At 38.4% G+C, this 18,500-nt stretch overlaps 1 protein-coding gene across 2 annotated transcripts in view; it reads left to right on the plus strand.

Moving 5' to 3' along the window:
• RBM25 (RNA binding motif protein 25) overlaps positions 1-18,500 on the plus strand; it is a 61,523-nt gene that overhangs the window by 704 nt on the left and 42,319 nt on the right. For both annotated transcript variants that reach the window (XM_005666339.3, NM_001243829.1), the window contains 2 exon segments: positions 10,523-10,643; positions 16,440-16,489. In XM_005666339.3, the coding sequence (XP_005666396.1) occupies positions 10,538-10,643; positions 16,440-16,489 (156 nt within the window). In that variant the 5' untranslated portion in view covers positions 10,523-10,537.

Consider the following 18,500-nt stretch of genomic DNA (forward strand, 5'->3'; position numbering starts at 1 on the left):
CCCGCCACCGAGTGAACTGCTCCCCCTCTCCCCGCCCAGAATTTAGCTACTGCTCACCTTTTCTAGCACTCCCTTGGTTGGTTTGCCTGTCTAAGATTGTGATGAGTGTTGTGGTCCTGCCCCCTTCCTCCACTGGAGGTTCCCGTAAACTGTATCCCCATTGATTCTCAGGGATGACCAAGCTCCACATTAAAATACGTTACTTAGTTCTCGTCCTTCTTTGCTCTTCAGTACTACTTTTTAAATGCGTTTTTTCGAAATAGTTATAGGAGTGTGAAGATTATTTCGAAGTTATGTAGTATGGATTTATATAGCCATGGAAGAGCCATTTTAATATTGGACAGAGTGGAGCAGATCCAAAGGGGGGAGGAGATTGGACTTCTCTTGCACCAGACTGCTCTAGTTTGAAGTACTGTGAATTTGGGTAGTTGGCAGTAGTTTATAAACAATTTTTATATTGTTTTGAGAGCTTTAATTTCTAAAAATATTCAAAGGCCTACAAAGACATTCAGTTGGTCATCAGTTCCTCACGATTAAGTTAGATACTGTGCCATTCTACTTAATTTAACTTAAAGCCTTGGTTTTCTTCACCTGTAAAATGAAGATTATTAACTATTATCCACCTCATAGATTATTGGGATTGGGAATTAATTGAGAAAACCGTATGTAAAGTCCTTAGTGCAGTGCCCAACTAACCTAGTAAGTGTTTAATCCCTATTGACTGTTACTTGTTATTTGAGGATTTTCAAAAGTGACATAGGAGGCTGACCCTGACTCTAACATTTTCCAGTGTACTCTGGATAGACTTTTATAAATAAAGTCAAAGTTAATTGTTGGTATGTTACTACTAGAAAGAGGCATTGTGATAAGCGAAAGAGCCTTTGGATTGGTAATTTCAGGATAGTAGAGACCTTGGAGTCCCTTATTGTGTTTCTTTGGACAAGTTAGCTGCTTTTTCTGTAAATGAAGAATACTATAGCCACACTAGGTAATTTGGGAGATTAATGAGATAATGTATAATGAAAGGTTTTGTAAACAAAAGTAAGTAAATTAAGATGTTAGCTGATTTTTTAAAAAATTGTTGACTTACATTTTCTAAAAGTAAAAAAAATTTTTATTATAGTTGATTTACGGTGTTCTGTCAACTTCTGATGGACAGCAAATGACCTAGTTGCACATGTATATAGATTGTTTTTCTCATATTGTCTTCTATCATGTTCTATCACAAGTGATTGGATATAGTTGCTTATGTTATACAGCAGGACGTCATTGCCTATCCATTCTAAACGTAATAGTTTGCATCCACTAACCCCAAACTTCCAGGCCATCCCACTCCCCCATCTCCCCGCAGTTGCAATTCTGTTCTCCATGTCTGTGGGTCTGTTTCTGTTCTGTAGAAAGGTTCATCTTTGTCATATTTTTTTATTTTAAAAAAATTTTTGCTTTTTTAGGCCCACACCTGTAGCGTATGGAAGTTCCTAGGCTAGGGGGCGAATTGGAGCTGCAGCTGCTGGCCCACACTGCAGCAACGCCAGATCCTTAACCCTCTCAGTGGGGCCAGGGGATCAAACTGGCATCCTTGTGGATACTAGTCGGTTCATTACCATTGAGCCACAGTCGGAACTCCTGTGCCGTAGTTTAGATCCACGTGTAAGTGATATATGGTATTTGTCTTTCTCTTTCTGACTTCACTTAGCATGAGAATCTCTTATTGTATCCATGTTGCTGCAAATGGCATTATTTCATTCTTTTTTTATGGCTGAGTAGTATTCCATTGTATATAGGTACCACATCTTCTTAATTCATTCATCTATTGATGACATTTAGGTTGTTTTCATGTCTTAGATATTGTGAATAGGGCTACAATGAACATAGATAGGGGTGCATGTATCTTTTTGAATGAAAGTTCTGTCCTGATACATGCCTAGGAGTGGGATTGCTGGATCATATGGTAGTTCTATACTTAGTTTTCTGAGGAACTTCCATACTATTTTAATCTTTTTTAGCTATTTTTATTGAATAATTAATCTTCTTGGTTACCAAATTTCCTTTTTTTTAAGCTACAAGCAAATTAGCTATCTACCTTTTTCATTCACACATGATTTAGAGAAAAATTGCATTGACTGGAAGCAAAAGTAATCATTGAATCTTTTAAGATCTTACAAAAACATTCTGTTTGTTTTTTTAATCTCGATTGTGTTTTCTGAAACTACCATTACCATTCATGTGAGGATTTTGACAGATTCCTCAAACTATTTTTTTTTTTTTTTGTCCTTTTAGAGCCATACCTGCAGCACATGGAAGTTCCCAGGCTAGAGGTCAAATCTGAGCTGTAGTCACTGGCCTATGCCACAGCCGCAGAAATGCCAGATTTGAGCCACATCTGCGAGCTACACCACGGCTCATAGCAGTGCCGGATCCTTAACCCACTGAGCAAAGCCAGGGATCAAACCTGAGTCCTCATGAGTACTGGTCAGATTCATTTCCACTGAGCTACAACGGGAACTCCTACTCAAACTTTTTGAGTAGCTTTCCCCTTCCCTTTTTTTTTTTTTTTTTTTTTTTTTTTTTGATTTTAAAACCCAGGAACATAATACTTCCACTAACCAGAATCACTATTATTTCTTGCAGAGATTTTTTTTCTTTATTGGCAAATTAATGTTCATTCATGTCAGTGATTCTTGCCAGAATTGTTGATATTGCCTTTTAGCTTTTTCTTTTGACATAATTTCAGACATAATTTCAAACTGTAAGAACAGTACAAAGAATTCTCAAATATATTTCACTCAGATTCTCCAAATGATAATATTTTATCAATTTGCTTTATTTTCCTCTCCTCTTTATCGCCATAGCTTCCTTTTGAAATCATTTGCTAGTAAGTTGCAGCTGTGGTATTTCTCTTAACCTCTTAATACTTAGGTGGTATTTCCTGAAACCAAGTTTATTCTCTTAGCAACAGTACAGTGATTAAAATCAGGAAGTTAATATTGATAAAATCTATAGGTCTTAATTGGATTTTACCTGAAATTCTGAATTGGTGTTGCACTTTTGTAAAAAGTGGTTTTGTTAAGATATAGTTGCGTGTAAAATTGATTTATTATAAATGTACAGTTCACTTATTTTTAGTAAATGTTCAGAGTTGTTCAACCATTACCCTGAGGGGATCCCTCTTTTCTGTTTGCAAGTCACTCCCTGTTCCCAACCCCAACTCTAGACTACCACTAATCTTTCCCTATAGTTAGTATTGCTTTTTTTTTTTTTTTTTTGGTCTTTTTAGGGCTACACCTGCGGTGAGGCTGCCAGGCTAGGGGTCAAATCAGAGCTACAGCTGCTGGCCTACACGACCGTCACAGCAACACTGAATCTGAGCCACATCTGCGACCTATACCACAGCCCCTGGCAACGTCAGATCTTAATCCACTAAGTCTGGCCAGGGATTGAACCCGAATCCTTGTGGTTCCTAGTCAGGTTCATTAACTGCTAAGCCACAATGGGAACTCGAGTATTGCTTTCTTTTCTTTTTTTTTTTTTTTTTCCGGTCCCTTTTTTTTGCCTTTTCCTAGGTCTGCTCCCGTGGCATATGAAGGTTCCTAGGCTAAGGGTCTAATTGGAGCTGTAGCCCCCAGCCTACACCACAGCAGTGTGGGATCCAAGCCTCGTCTGCGACCTACACCACAGCTCACGGCAATGCTGGATCCTTAACCCACTGAGCAAGGCCAGGGATCAAACCCGAAACCTCATGGTTCCTAGTTGGATTCGTTAACCACTGAGCTACCATGGGAACTCTGAGTATTGCTTTCTTAATCATTAAACTAGTAAAATAGCAAAATAGAAGTTTGAGAAAAAGATCAACTTCCTTTTTGGAGACTCAAAACACTTGAGTATCTTCATATCTTTGAAGTTTTCCTGTAAAAGAAATGTTTTGTTAAGTAATCCCATTCTTCTTTGGTCATGGAACTTTTCCTAGGAATAGTTCCTAAAGATTCCAGTTCTGTGGAAATTCAGTTGAGAAATTTTTTTCTTTTAATTGAAGTATAGTTGGTTTATAGTGTTGTGTTAATATCTGTTGCACAGGAAAGTGATTCAACTATACATATATATATGTTCTTTTTGTAAATACTCTTTTACATTATGGTTTATCTTTGAATTTTGAATATAGTTCCCTGTGATACACAGTAGGACCTTGTTGTTTATTCATTCTATATATAATGCCTTACATTTGCTAACCTCAAACATTCATTCCATCTCTCCTCCAACCCCTTTTCTGTCTTTTGAATCTGTTTCTGTTTCTAGATAGGTTTACTCCCTTTTCCCACCCTAGCTCTAGACTACCACTAATCTTTCCCTATAGTTAGTCTTTTTTTTTTTTTTTTTGGTCTTTTTAGGGCTGCACCTGTGGCACATGGAGGTTCCCAGGCTAGGGGCTGAATCGGAGCTGTAATTGCCGGCTGGTGCTACCGCCACAGCAACGCAGATCCAGGCCTCATCTGCGACTTTACCACAGCTCACAGCAACGCCAGATCCTAAACCCACTGAGCAAGGCCAGGGATCAAACCTGTGTCCTCATGGATTCATTACTGCTGAGCCATGACAGGAACTCCCATTTGTGTCATATTTTAGTTTCCACATATAAATGGTATCATATATTTGTCTTTCTGATTTAGTATGATAATTTCTAATTGCATCCATGTAGCTGCACACAGTATCATTTTCTTCTTTTTTATGGCTGAGTAGTATTCTGTTGTATATATGTACCACATCTTTATCCATTCATCTGTTGATGGACATCTAGGTTGCTTCCATGTCTTGCTGTTGTGACTAGTGCTGTGAATATAGGTGTAAATATATCTATTTTTTAAAATGTTTTTTATGGCCACACTCATGGTGTATGGGAGTTCCCAGGCCAGGGGTGAATTTGAGCTACAGCTGTGGCCTACACTGCAGCTATGGCAATGCCAGATCCTTTAACCCACTGTGGCAGACTGGGGATCAAAGTCATGCCTCCTCAGTGACGCAGGTCATTTCGGTCAGATTCTTAACCCACTCCACCACAGTGGGAACTTGCATGTATCTTTTTTTTTTGTCTTTGTCTTTGTAGGTCCACACTCATGGCATATGGAGGTTCCCAGGCTAGGGGTTGAATCAGAGCTGTAACTGCAACCTACACCTCAGCTCATGGCAACACTGGATCCTTAACCCACTGAACAAGGCCAGGGATCAAACCTGTGTCTTCCTGGATATTAGTTAGATTTGTTTCCGCTGAGCCATGATGGGAATACTGATGTACCTTTTTGAATTATAATTTTGTCTGGATATATACCCAGGAGTGGGATTGCTGGATCATATGGTAGTTCTATTTCTAGCTTTCTGAGGAACCTCCGTACAGGTTCCCTTTTCTTCACACCCTCTCCAGTGTTTGTTATCTGTAGAGTTTGTTTTTTTGTTTTGTTTTGTTTTTTGGCTGTGCCCACAGCTTACAGAAGTTCTGGGCTGGGAATGAAACCTGCATCACAGCAGCAACCCAACCCACTGCAGTGACAACACCAGATCCTTAACCCACTGGAACCAAGTGAACTCCTGTAGAGAAATGTGATGAAGGGCTTGCTTTGCTCAGGCTGGGGCAGTTACTGTAGGCTATAAGCGGAGCAGTAAACAGTGCATGCTATAGTAATGATAATTTATATTTAATGTGGAGCCACTGGACTGGATGTATAATTACACATAATAAGTTAAAATTTGCTCTTTCAGAACTAATAAAAAATAATGCTTAGGAAAGAACCTGGCGCATAATTGTAGCTACTGAATGAGTAAATTGTGTATGAGTGTTTGCTGAGGAGAATCTGTTGGTTCATTTGCCTCTTACCATTTCAGAAATTTGGCACAGTGTCCTGAGGGGGTTAGCTTGTAAATTTATTCCTGGTGAAATGCTTTATTTCTATCAGGATAAATCACCCTGTAATGGAAGAATGCTTATAAGCAGTAATGTTATTCTCATGACTGAAGAAAAAGAGTAGTTTAAAAAAGTAGAGTTAAAGAAGTGAAAAAGAGGAGTTCCCGTCGTGGTGTAGTGGATAACGAATCCGACTAGGAACCATGAGGTTGAGGGTTCGATCCCTGACCTTGCTCAGTGGGTTAACGATCCGGTGTTGCCGTGAGCTGTGGTATAGGTTGCAGACGCGGCTCGGATCCCATATGCCGTGGGAGCGGCTCAAGAAAAAGGCAAAAAGACAAAAAAAAAAAAAAAGTGAAAAAGAAAAGCATCATGCATGCATATGTTGAGTGGTAGAGGTAAATCTTCATTAGAGGTTTTTTGGGGAGTTTCTTGGTGTCTCAGCAGGTTCATGATCCCTCATTGTCGCCACAGTGGCTGAGGTTGCTGCTGTGTGGGGAACTTCCATATGCTGCTGGTACAGCCAAAACAGTTTTCTTTTTTGGTGGGGGGGGGGCCACCAAATTTAGTGAGAAAAAAATTTTCGTGCAGTAAAACACACCCACTCTAATTTCATGGATTTTGATGAATGCATAAACCTATAGGACCAATGCTACCCTACAGATAGGGAACACTTCCAACATAGGTGCTAGTTTTTGTTACTTTGGGCCATAAGGTTTCATAGTTCATAGGTAAAAAAATGCTTTGAACCTTCTAAAGGTGAAGCATTATGTTCAGATATTCTTAATTTTAGTGCTAATAAAATAACCTCTGCATCTCTCTTAACCTCTGCATTAACCTCTGCATCCCACACACAATCCCTCAGCAACTGGCTACATCCAAAGTAATCCAGAAGCCAATAACTTGTTACCACTTCATTGCTACCACTTGTTCTAGCCCACCCTTCTCTTGTCTGGTTTATTGCAGTAGTCTTTTGCTTCTCTACCTTTGTTCTCTTCCAGTCTTATCTTAACATAGTGGCTAGTGACACTTAAAATATGTCAAGTCAAAAACCTTTCAAGAGTTTTCCATCTCATTCAGAGTAAAAACCAGTACCTTTACAGCAGCCTACAAAGACTTAACACTCTTTGAACCCCCTCCCCATCTCCAACTTGCCACCAGAACTATGCTCCAGCTGTTGGCCTCGTTATTCCTTCTGCAGACACTGCATACCCACTTCAGGCTCTTCATATTTTTTTGGAAGGCTATCACTCCCAGATAATGAATAGGGTTTCCTGCCTTGTTCTCTTTCAAGTCGTTGTTCAGATGTTACCTTCTTGGTGAGACTTGACTGTGTTTAAAATAAAGCTTTCTGTAGCTCTCTTCCTACTTCATTCTATAGAGTGCCTACTAACTTTGAATATCTGTATAATTTATTATGAGTATATTATAATTTACTGATCACCTATAAAAATCATAAGTTTTGCTTATGGTTATAAGTTTATTCTTAGTCATTTTCACATATGTCAAAACATACAAAACTTTATGTTGAAATAAATGGTACTCATTTTAGGATGTTTAAAATGAACATTAATGTTTATCAGAGGAGTTGCTCAGTGGTAAGGAACCTTACTGGAATCCATGAGGACGTGGGTTTGATTCCTGGCCCTGCCCAGTGGGTTAAGGATCCAGCATTGCTGTGAGCTGTGGTGTAGGTCGCAGACGTGGCTCTCAGATCTGGTGTGGTTGTAGCTGTGGCCAGAAGCTGCAGCTCCTGTTTGATCCTTAGCCTGGGTACTTGGCCTTGGGTACAGCCCTAAAAGGGTGTGAGGGGGATTTTATCAGAGGTCACCAGGAATGTTTGTTTTCTGAATTTCCTTAGGAGGGGCTGATCACCTTTGAATAAGCAAGTTTTGAAAGTTCCAGATATAAGTGAAATATTACATAGAAAAATTAGAAGTGAATGAAATGAGTGTATTAGCAGAAACTAAAACATAATCTGGTTAATTCTTAACAGAATGAATGATATATTTGAAAACCGTGAAGAATAGTTTAAACCCTTCCAAGAACATGGAGAGAGGGTTTTTTAAAAAAAGTAGTATTTATATTTAATACTCAGGAAAAAGTGATTCTAAAGATGAATTCATGGCCCAATCTTTGTAACCATTGTGAGGCTAAGCACTGGGTCATTGCTAGAATAGTGTCTGGCACATGGTAGCTTCTAAATACATTTATTTTAAAAGGTTCTCAGAGTTTGTTTACTGATTCATTCATTGATTATTTATTCAACAGGTATTAATACCAACTGCCCTTCTAAGAAAGTGCTGAGATAGAGTATTATAATGATAATACAAGAGCTTCTGTAAGTAGGACAGTAGCCCTCTTTGTTTTAAAAGGATATATACTCCTGTCCCCTTCCATATAGAATATTTGTTTTTTTGGGGGGGGCAAAAGAATGTTAAAATAAAATTATTAAAATATTCAATACTTTTACAATCTTAAATTAGTTGCATTTTTCTTTTTAATTTATGTTGATACCTACTTAATATTTTAAGGCATTTCCAGTACCTTATTTGCTAATGTATGACATCATCCTAGGAATTTACTTGTAAAGCTTTCTAAGTATTTTAAGTATAATGTGTTTTTTTCAATTTAAATTTTATAGAATATTATATATTCTAACTCAATGAAAAGAATACTCTTAAGAAAGAATAGCTGTGAGGGTGAAGGACATGATTTTTAAAGAAATGTCTCATAAACATAAGCTCATTGTTAATTAGGGAAGTGCAGGTTGAAACAAGAGAATATCTTTTACGTATCAGATTGTTAAAATTTAAACACTGATTCACTCCAGTGATGAGGAAAGGGAATACCCATGTGCTGGTGGTGGGAATATTAATTTGTACACTAGATTTAAGAGGATGGTATGAAGGTAAAATGTAGATACATACAGTATTGTATGTCCAATATGTCCAAGAATGTTTAACATTATTTGTAAGAGGTAAAAATGTGAAGTTAACCATCAGTGTTGGTTAATTATTTTATATCTATAAAGTGGTAGTTTACTGCATTATGAAAAATAGAACATTTTGAACTGACGAGATGTTAATTAGGGAGAAATGCACGTAACAATATAGTATGATTATATTGTTTGCAGAAAAACACAAATGATTATATATTAGCTTGTGTATAGAAAGATACTTAGAAGAATACAACGATTTATACCAAACTCTTGGGATTAGGGACAAGAAAGTGGAAGACATGCACTTTTTATCCTCTCTCTTCTGAAGGGTGAGTAAAACGATACATAAAACACAGAAAAGAAAATAGAGAAAAACATATTTTAAAAGCTTCTAACAATTCTAGACTTCCTCAGTTACAGAGTGTAGGTGGAGAGTTTTTCCAAAAGAAGTATCTCCTATTAATCAAATCACTACTTTTAGCATCATCACTGATATGAAATCAACCCCTTATTTGGGCTGCTTTTTAAAGTTGGGGCGTGGAATCCTACTAGGACCTTCTAACATTGTTTTTCTACTTCTCCCAATAATTTTGGAAACTTCTTAAATACTTCTATTCATTTAGCTAAAAGACAAAATTTATTTTAAGTAGTAATATCACAAACCAAATGAAACTGTTCAGTGTGTTCTTATATTTTTAAAAATCATATGCCAGCATCTCATTCTTGAATTTTATTCTCTCATTCATTGAATATCATTCAAGAATGGTCAAAAGTTTGCTTTTAAATTTAAGAAAAATTATCACTTTTTTCTTATTGTCACACATTATGTATGTTCTCTTTATATTTGAATGGGTACTATGTGATCTGATAGCAGGAGGTTCTCTGCAATTCTCATGGTGTCAGGTTTGTAGAATGTCACTGAGACATTCATTTGTCCTTGAAGAATTGGCCAGCACTGAATCAAGGAATACAAATACTGTGTTACTTTGTAAATTTAGTTTTCAGGGTGCTTATGTGTATAAAAATGAATGCATCAGAACATTTAAAAAACCTGTTAGATATCTTCCTGGATTCTGAGTTTGGTTTAAAAATATTCGTTGAGGGAGTTCCCCTCGTAGAGTAGAGGAAATGAATCTGACTGGTATCTATGAGAATGTATGTGGGTTTGATCCCTGGCCTTACTTAGTGGGACCCGGCCTTGCTGTGAGCTGTGGTGTAGGTCGCAGACATGGCTCCGATCCCTAGTGGCTGTGGCTGTAGTGTAGGCCAGCAGCTGTAGCTTCAATTCGACCCCTGGCCTGGGAACTTTCGTATCCCCTGGGTATGGCCCTAAAAAAAAAAAAAAAAAAAAAGCAAAAAATAAAAAAGTAAAAAGATTCATTGATATTTGGTATTTAATTTTTGGATATTAACTGAACTTCAAAATTTTTTTCTTCCTTTATATGTATTCCCATATGATTGTAGGAGTCTATCCTGAACTTAGATCGTGTACATTTTGGGAAGTTATTTTAGAAAAGATCTAAGTTTAAAAAATTCTCAATGGACAGACAGAGAAAAGAGGGTCTTTGCCAACTCCTTTGGGTAAGAAAACTTTAGAATTTTGCAGATACTCTTAATGAAGGCCAGCGCACCAGGCATATCGAATTGTTAAGTTGTCAAGTAACGTAATTTGTCACGATTTCTTTCTTTAGACTGCTGCAGTAAGAATGTCTTTCCCCCCTCATTTGAATCGCCCTCCCATGGGAATCCCAGCACTCCCACCAGGGATCCCACCCCCACAGTTTCCTGGCTTTCCACCACCTGTACCTCCAGGTAAGTTTGTAGATATTGTTATTGTTGTTTTGTTTTCTTTTTTGTTTTTTTGAAGTAAAGTTGTTTTACAGTTAGTTTCTGGTGTACAGTGAAGTGATTCAGTTTTTTATAAATATACTTACATGTATTTTTTAGATTTTTTTTCCCTTATGGTTTATTATAAGATTTCTTTTTTTTCTTTTTTTTTTTTTTTGTCTTTTTGTCTTTGTTGTTGTTGTTGTTGCTATTTTTTGGGCCGCTCCCACGGCATATGGAGGTTCCCAGGCTAGGGGTCGAATCGGAACTGTAGCCACTGGCCTACGCCAGAGCCACAGCAACGCGGGATCCGAGCGGCATCTGCAACCTACACCACAGCTCACAGCAACGCCGGATCGTTAACCCACTGAGCAAGGGCAGGGACCGAACCCGCAACCTCATGGTTCCTAGTCGGATTCGTAACCACTGCGCCACGACGGGAACTCCTATTATAAGATTTCGAATATAGTTACCTGTGCTGTACAGTAAATCCTTGCTTATCTATTTTATATATGGTAGTTTGTATTTGCTAATCCCAAACTATTCCCCTTCCACTCTTTGGTAACTGTAAGTTTGTTTTCTATGTCTGTGAGTCTGTTTTGTAACAAGATAATTTGTATCATCTTTTAGGCTACATATGTAAGTAATAGATGATATTTGTCTTTCTCTGACCTTCTTCACTTAGTATGAGAATCTCTGGTTACAACCATGTTACTGCAAATGGCATTATCTCATTCTTTCTCATGGGTGAATAATATTAAGGCATAAAACTGAAGTTTAAATACTATCAGTTTAGTATCTCATGTAACAATTACTGAGTTTTAGTAACTTAACTGCTCTGTAATGGACTATAAAGGTGTTTTGCTGAAAAGAGGGATTGAGAACATGTTAACAGAAAACTGTATAATAAAGTTAGCTGTCAACCATCAAACATTAATTACTTGAGAAGGATAGTGTCTAAGCCACTTTCATTTGGGCATTGAGTTTTGAAGGGCTTCCATATATTTTGTTTGTAGATATGTAGTCTCATAATAATATATATTTTTAAAATTTCATGGCTGTACCCATGGTATATGGAAGTTCCTAGGCCAGGGATTGAATTTGAGTCACAGCGTGGCAGTGATGGATGCTTTAACCCACTGTACCAGGCCAGGAATTGAACTTGCATCTCCACAGTCACCTGAGCCACTATAATCAGATTCTTTTTTTTTTTTTTTTTTTGTCTTTTGTTTCTTTAGGGCTGCACCTGTGGCACATGGAGGTTCCCAGGCTAGGGGTCTAATTGGAGCTGTTGCTGCTGGCCTGTGCCACAGCAACACCAGATCTGAGCCATGTCTGCAACCTACACCACAACTCACCGTGACGCCAGTACCTTAATCCACTGAGTGAGACCAGGGATCCAACCCGCAACCTCATGGTTCCTATTCGATTCTTTTCCACTGCGCCGTGACGGGAACTCCATGTAGTCAGATTCTTAACCCACCACACCACAGTGGGAACTCCAAGATTTTTGTTTGTTTGTTTTTTTTTTTTTTTTTTGCTTTTTAGGGCCACAGGTTTGGCATATGGATGGTCCCAGGCTAGGAGTCAGATCAGAGCTGCAGCTGCTGGCCTACACCACAGCCACAGCAGTACCAGATCCAAACCACATCTGCCACCTACACCATAGCTCATGGCAGTGCCGGATCCTTAACCCACTGAACAAGGCCAGGGATCGAACCTGTGTCCTCATGGATGCTAGTCTGATTCATTTCTGCTGAGCCACAATGGGAATTCCAGGGAAGCATGATTGAATGATAAATCAGAGTTTAGTTGCAGCTCATTCACTATTTGCATTCTGTTGCAGCATTAGTACTTGAAAAGGTAAAAAAGTGAAATACATGCTAAATTGGTATAATTTAAGACCACAATACCCATATTCATGTATAATTTTTTGTGTTGCCTATTAGTACAATTACATGAACTCTGAGATAATGTCTGTGATTTTCATATTATATATTAAATGAGAAAGTAAATTTGAAAAAATGTAATTTTTCTTTAATCATGTATATAGAAAGAATGTAGGGTTCCCCCTCCCCTTTAATTCCTGAGAGTTCCCTTCCCCTAGTATAACCTTTCTTAACAGTTTTTGGTATGTAAGTCCAGAGATGCCTTGCTTATCCCAGAGTGTTTGCTTATGTTTATGCGTCCCCTGCTTGTGTTTTGAGACTAGTGCATACACTCTTTACACTTTGCTCAATTTGCTTTTTTTTCCCAATATAGCATGTTTAGATCTTTGTAATGAGCTGCAGTACATTTTTCAGTGTGAATTCTACATTGCGTGAAATTACTAGGTTGAGGTAGGAAACATACTACTAGACATGTAGTAACTGTTAAAAAGGAAACATTTTTTTGAAATGTTTTTTTCTGAGTATTTTCTTAAATAGGAAGTTTACTTGTGGAGGAAGTGCCACAAAGTTGGTAAATGGGTATTTGCTTTCTTTTTTGCACAGTGAAAAGTGAAACGTTTAGATGTGAGTTGATGATAGTTTTGAGTATCCACTGTATTTAAGTGCTCCAATATAAATGATCTCAGTTAATCTCATAGGAACTCTGAGGAAGTAATTACCTCATTAGAACTGAGGAAACAAGCTGAGGTTAAAGAGCTTGCCCAGGGTTGCACAGCTGAAAGTGATAGAACCAAGTAAGAATTGAACCCAGGTTAATTCTGCAGTCTGTTTTGATCGATTTCATACAATCTTCTGTAAGCTTATTGATAGGAATCTTGATTTTTCTTTTCTTTTTTGTCCACACCTGGGGTATGTGGAAACTTCTGAGCCAGGGATGGAAACCACACCACAGCAGTGACAACGTTGGATCCTTAACCTGCTGAGCCACCATAGATTTTTTTTTTTTTTTAATCTTTTTGCCTTTTCTGGGGCCACTCCCATGGCATATGGAGGTTCCCAGGCTAGGGGTCTAATTGGAGCTGTAGCTGCCGGCCTACACCAGGGCCACAGCAACACGGGATCTGAGCCTCGTCTTCGATCTACACCACAGCTCACGGCAACGCCAGATCCTTAACCCACTGAGCAAGGCCAGGGATCGAACCCGCAACCTCATGGTTCCTAGTCGGATTCGTTAACCACTGAGCCACTACAGGAACTCCAACCACCGCGGATTTTTAAAAGATAAAAATCAAGATTCCAGAGTTCCCTGTGTGGCTCAGCAGGTTAATAATGACCCAGTGTTGTCACTGTTGTGGCTCAGGTCACTGCTCTGGAATGGGTTTGATTCCTGTCCCAGGAGCTTCTGCATACCATGGGCATGAACACAAAAATATCTTATGTTAAAAATTGGGAGTTCCCTTTGTGCCTCAGTGGTTAACGAACCCGACTAGTATATGTGAAGACAGGGTTCAAACCCTTGCCTCACTTAGTGAGTTAAGGATCTGGCATTGCTGTGAGCTTTGGTGTAGATTGCAGACACAACTCGGATCTTGCGTGGCTGTGGCCAGCAGCTGCAGCTCCGATTTGACACCTAGCTGGGGAACCTCCATGTGCTGTGAGTGCAGCCCTGAAAAGCAAACAAAACAAAATAAAAAAACCCCAAAAAATAGAAGTTATTTTGAATATATTATATTGGAAAAATAAGTGGACATTAGTTAAGTGTTTAAGATTTTATTACCAGTCTTTTTTTTTTTTTTTTTTTTTTTTTTTTTTGTCTTTTTGCCATTTCTTGGGCCGCTCCCACGGCATATGGAGGTTCCCAGGTTAGGGGTTGAATCAGAGCTGTAGCTGCCGGCCTACGCCAGAGCCACAGCAACGCAGGATCCCAGCCGCATCTGCGACCTACACCACAGCTCACAGCAATGCCGGATCATTAACCCACTGAGCAAGGGCATGGATCGAACCTGCAACCTTATGGTTCCTAGTCGGATTCGTTAACCACTGCACCACGATGGGAACTCCTTTATTACCAGTCTTGATGGAAAATTAAATTAATGCTAAATTTGAACTGAAGAGTGATTTTTTTCCAGTTGATTTATTTTTATTTTTTTTTATTGTTATTTCCCCAGTACAATTTTTTTCTACTGTACAGCATGGTGACCCAGTTACACATACATGTGTACATTCTTTTTCCTCACATTATCATGCTCCATCATCAGTGACTAGACATAGTTCCCAGTGCTACACAGCAGGATCTCATTGCTAATCCATTGCAAAGGCAGTAGCTTGCATCTATTAACCCCAAGCTCCCAATCCACCCCACTCCCTCTCCTTGAAGAGGGACTTTAGAACTTCCTGAGGGAGTTGTCATCGTGGCTCAGTGGTTAACAAATCCGACTAGGAACCATGAGGTTGCAGGATCCAGCGTTGCCATGAGCTGTGGTGTAGGCCGGCAGCTACAGCTCCAATTAGACCCCTAGCCTGGGAACCTTCATATGCCGTGGGAGCGGCCCTAGAAAAGACAAAAAAAAAAAAAAAAAAAAAAAAAAGAACTTCTTGAGATATATTTAGAACATTTAAAAATTTGTTTTTAAAAAGTAAACATCTTTCAGGGATTTTCGCCTTCATTGCAACCTTTTTTTAAAAACTCAAGTGGTAAGATTTCTTCATTAGTTACGTACCCAAGGACTCTCACTCAGTATAGCAGCTATTGATTAGTAAACAGTGTAGTTGAAAACAAAATGCAGATTCTACTAAGATATCAATAATGATAGCCTGTCGGTAGCTGTTAAACCCTCAGGACAAGTAGATGCTTGCTTTGGAGTTTTTCTCTTTGACAGTGACTGAGATTACAGATCTTTTTTCGTGAATTTTGCTTTTATTAAATAACCAGGAATAATGAGATTCTTCCTAGGTTTCCAGAGTAATTCCTTGTCTCATCCTTTTGTTTTTTAACTCTAAAGAATTTTTTTTTTTTTTTTTTTTTTGTCTTTTTGCCTTTTCTAGGGCCACTTCCACGGCATATGGAGGTTCCCAGGCTAGGGGTCTAGTCAGAGCTATAGCCACTGGCCTACACCAGAGCCACAGCAATGAGGGATCTGAGCCACGTCTGCAACCTACATCACAGCTAAACCCACTAAGTGAGGCCTCATGGTTCCTAGTCAGATGCGTTAACCACTGTGCCACAGTGGGAACTCCAAGAATTTATTTTTACTTTTAAAGGACTTATTAATACCATCGTTCACCATAAGTAAATTTGTACTTGTGGAAGTTTCTGGTTTTGAGGATGTACTGAACTGGATGAACATGAATTGATGACCATCCAGAATTTTATACTCCTTAAGGCAAAAGCAGGTTATAGGTAGTCTTTGCTTTTAGAATAGGTTTTTGTTTGTAAGTCTTTTGCTTTATAGGGCCGAACCACAGCATATGGAGGTTCCCAGGCTAGGGGTCTAATGGGAGCTATAGCTGCCGGCCTACAACAGCCACAGCAACGCCATATCCTAGCTGTGCCTGCGACCTACACCACAGCTTATGGCAGCACCGAATCCTTAACCCACAGAGCGAGGCCAGGGATTGAACCTGCAACCTCATGGTTCCTAGTCAGATTTGTTTAGACTGTGCCATGATGGGAACCCCTGTTTGTAAGTTTATGTAGACCAACCTGATGCTGTGTTGCTTGTGAAAATGAAGCATCCATCTGTATCTCATTTTCCATTAGTCCTGCATTTCCCCTTAAAAGAACTATAAGGATACTTATTTGTATGGTATATAGTTGATATAAAGTTATTGTATATATCATATATAATTGTATATATTATAATCTTAAGATTCATTATGCTTTTTTTCATAGGGACCCCAATGATTCCTGTACCAATGAGCATTATGGCACCTGCTCCAACTGTAAGTATAACTTTAAGGAATTAAGATTGATGCTGCTTTTAAATATAAACAGCTTAATGCATAGGAATTATTTTAAATGTTTAAAAGAATGAAAGGAAAAGAGTAAGAGCATCCATGTATATCATACTGCTTATTTGAATGAGCATTTTCACTCAAGTGCATACATGCTGGTGCCCCTAAATACGCTCCTTAAATAAATAGATTTGTGATTTCCCACTTACTCTCTAAACTGTTCATATACTTGTTATTTGCACATTTAGGCATTGGCTATTTCACCATCCTCTCATCTTGTCTTGATCCTGGGGGATAGGAAAAGTGATGTGATATTTCTCTATCGCTCTCTTGCTCTTTTTTTTTTTTATTTCCTTTTTAGGGCTGCACCTGCAGCATATGGAATTTCCCAGGCTAGGGGTCAAATTGGAGTTGCAGCTGCCGACCTATACCACAGCTCTTGCCAACACCAGATCCTTAACCCACTGATTGAGGCCGGGGATTGAACCCTGGATCCTCATGGATCCTAGTTGGGTTCGTTACTGCTGAGCCATGACAAGGGAACTCCCAATGTGATCTCTTAAAAAGAAAAAAAAGTAGAAATGATTTAGCAGAATTTAAATTTTGAAATGAAAATTGAGTATATTTCTACTCTTTGCTCCCCCCACCCTAATTTTTAGCTTCTACCAGACTTTTTTTTTTCTGTCCTTAGCATGATACCTTCAAACTTTACAAAGTTTTATTGAAGCCTTCACTCTATTGAAGTGTTTTATTATTCTGTCCTATGTCCTTTTTTTTTTTTTTTTTTAAAGGCCGTCCCCATGGCATATGGAAGTTCGCAGGTTAGGGGTCAAGTTGGAGCTGTTGGAGCTGTAGCTGCTGGCCTGTGCCACAGCCACGCAACATGGGATGCAAAAGCTGCGTCTGCGACCAACGCCACAGCTCACAGCAATGCTGGATCTTTAAGTTGCTGAGAAGGCCAGGGAAAGAACCGCTTGGATACTAGTCAGGCTCATTACCACTTAGCCATGACGGGAACCTCATAGTCAGTCTTATGTCTTGAATTTTAATTCTCCATATTCATAAAAGCTTCTGTATACTTTAGTAGGCATCATAATTAGGAATACTAGTATACCATAACACATGAATAAACATTAACCCTCTTAAAAGGTTTATTTAGCCAGAATTTTCTTTGAGTTAATTAGTAGAATATCAAGCTTCATTTATAATTTCCACTCTGAGAGAGAATAGGTCTCATTACTTGAAACTATTTTTGTATTTTTCTCTATATTTAATACTTTAAAATTGTGAGTTTTGAGATGGGAACTACATGAGTAAATAGGAACTTTCTGTGAGGCATACCAAGAAGTCCAGCTTTTCTTAGATTGGATGTTCATTGGGAAACCTCCACATGACAGGTACTCTTCCCTCTTGCCTTTTCAGCCTAGGAAAAGGCAGGGCTTGGGGTTTGGAGTGGCTCCTTCAGTTGACTACTTCAGTGCCTCATATGGGTATTTTGCTAAATTCAGTTCCAGATACAAAGATGATATTCTTGTGGAAAGTTGAACCTTATAAAGGGACAACACTAAGATAGAAACAAGTAACTGAGAAAAGTAAACTTTGAGTGTGGGGATGCTATGGGAGTTATTTGAATATTCTGAGGGAGATTGGCAGGAATAATTGAGATTTCCTTTTTCAACTAGTAAAGAGTAAAGTTGTGAAGAAACTTCTGGATATATTTAATAATTGAAGTGAATTTTGATACCTTAAACATTTAAAAATTTTGTCTTAAACATGAAAAAAATTTCTGTCCAAGTTATTTTTATTCACTTCTCCAAGTTGTTTAAAAGAAAGGTAATCTAATAGTGGAATTTTATTTGTCATGCATATTTGCATTAATGAAAAAATGTGTTTCACAGCTTTATATTAAGTATGTAGAACCTATAATAATATGCTATATGTTTAATAATTTAAAATTGATGTTTTTACCCTGTTACATTAAATATGATAGCAAATTTAT

The sequence above is a fragment of the Sus scrofa genome, chromosome 7 (genome assembly GCF_000003025.6).
Source record: "Sus scrofa isolate TJ Tabasco breed Duroc chromosome 7, Sscrofa11.1, whole genome shotgun sequence".
Lineage (NCBI taxonomy): Eukaryota > Metazoa > Chordata > Mammalia > Artiodactyla > Suidae > Sus > Sus scrofa.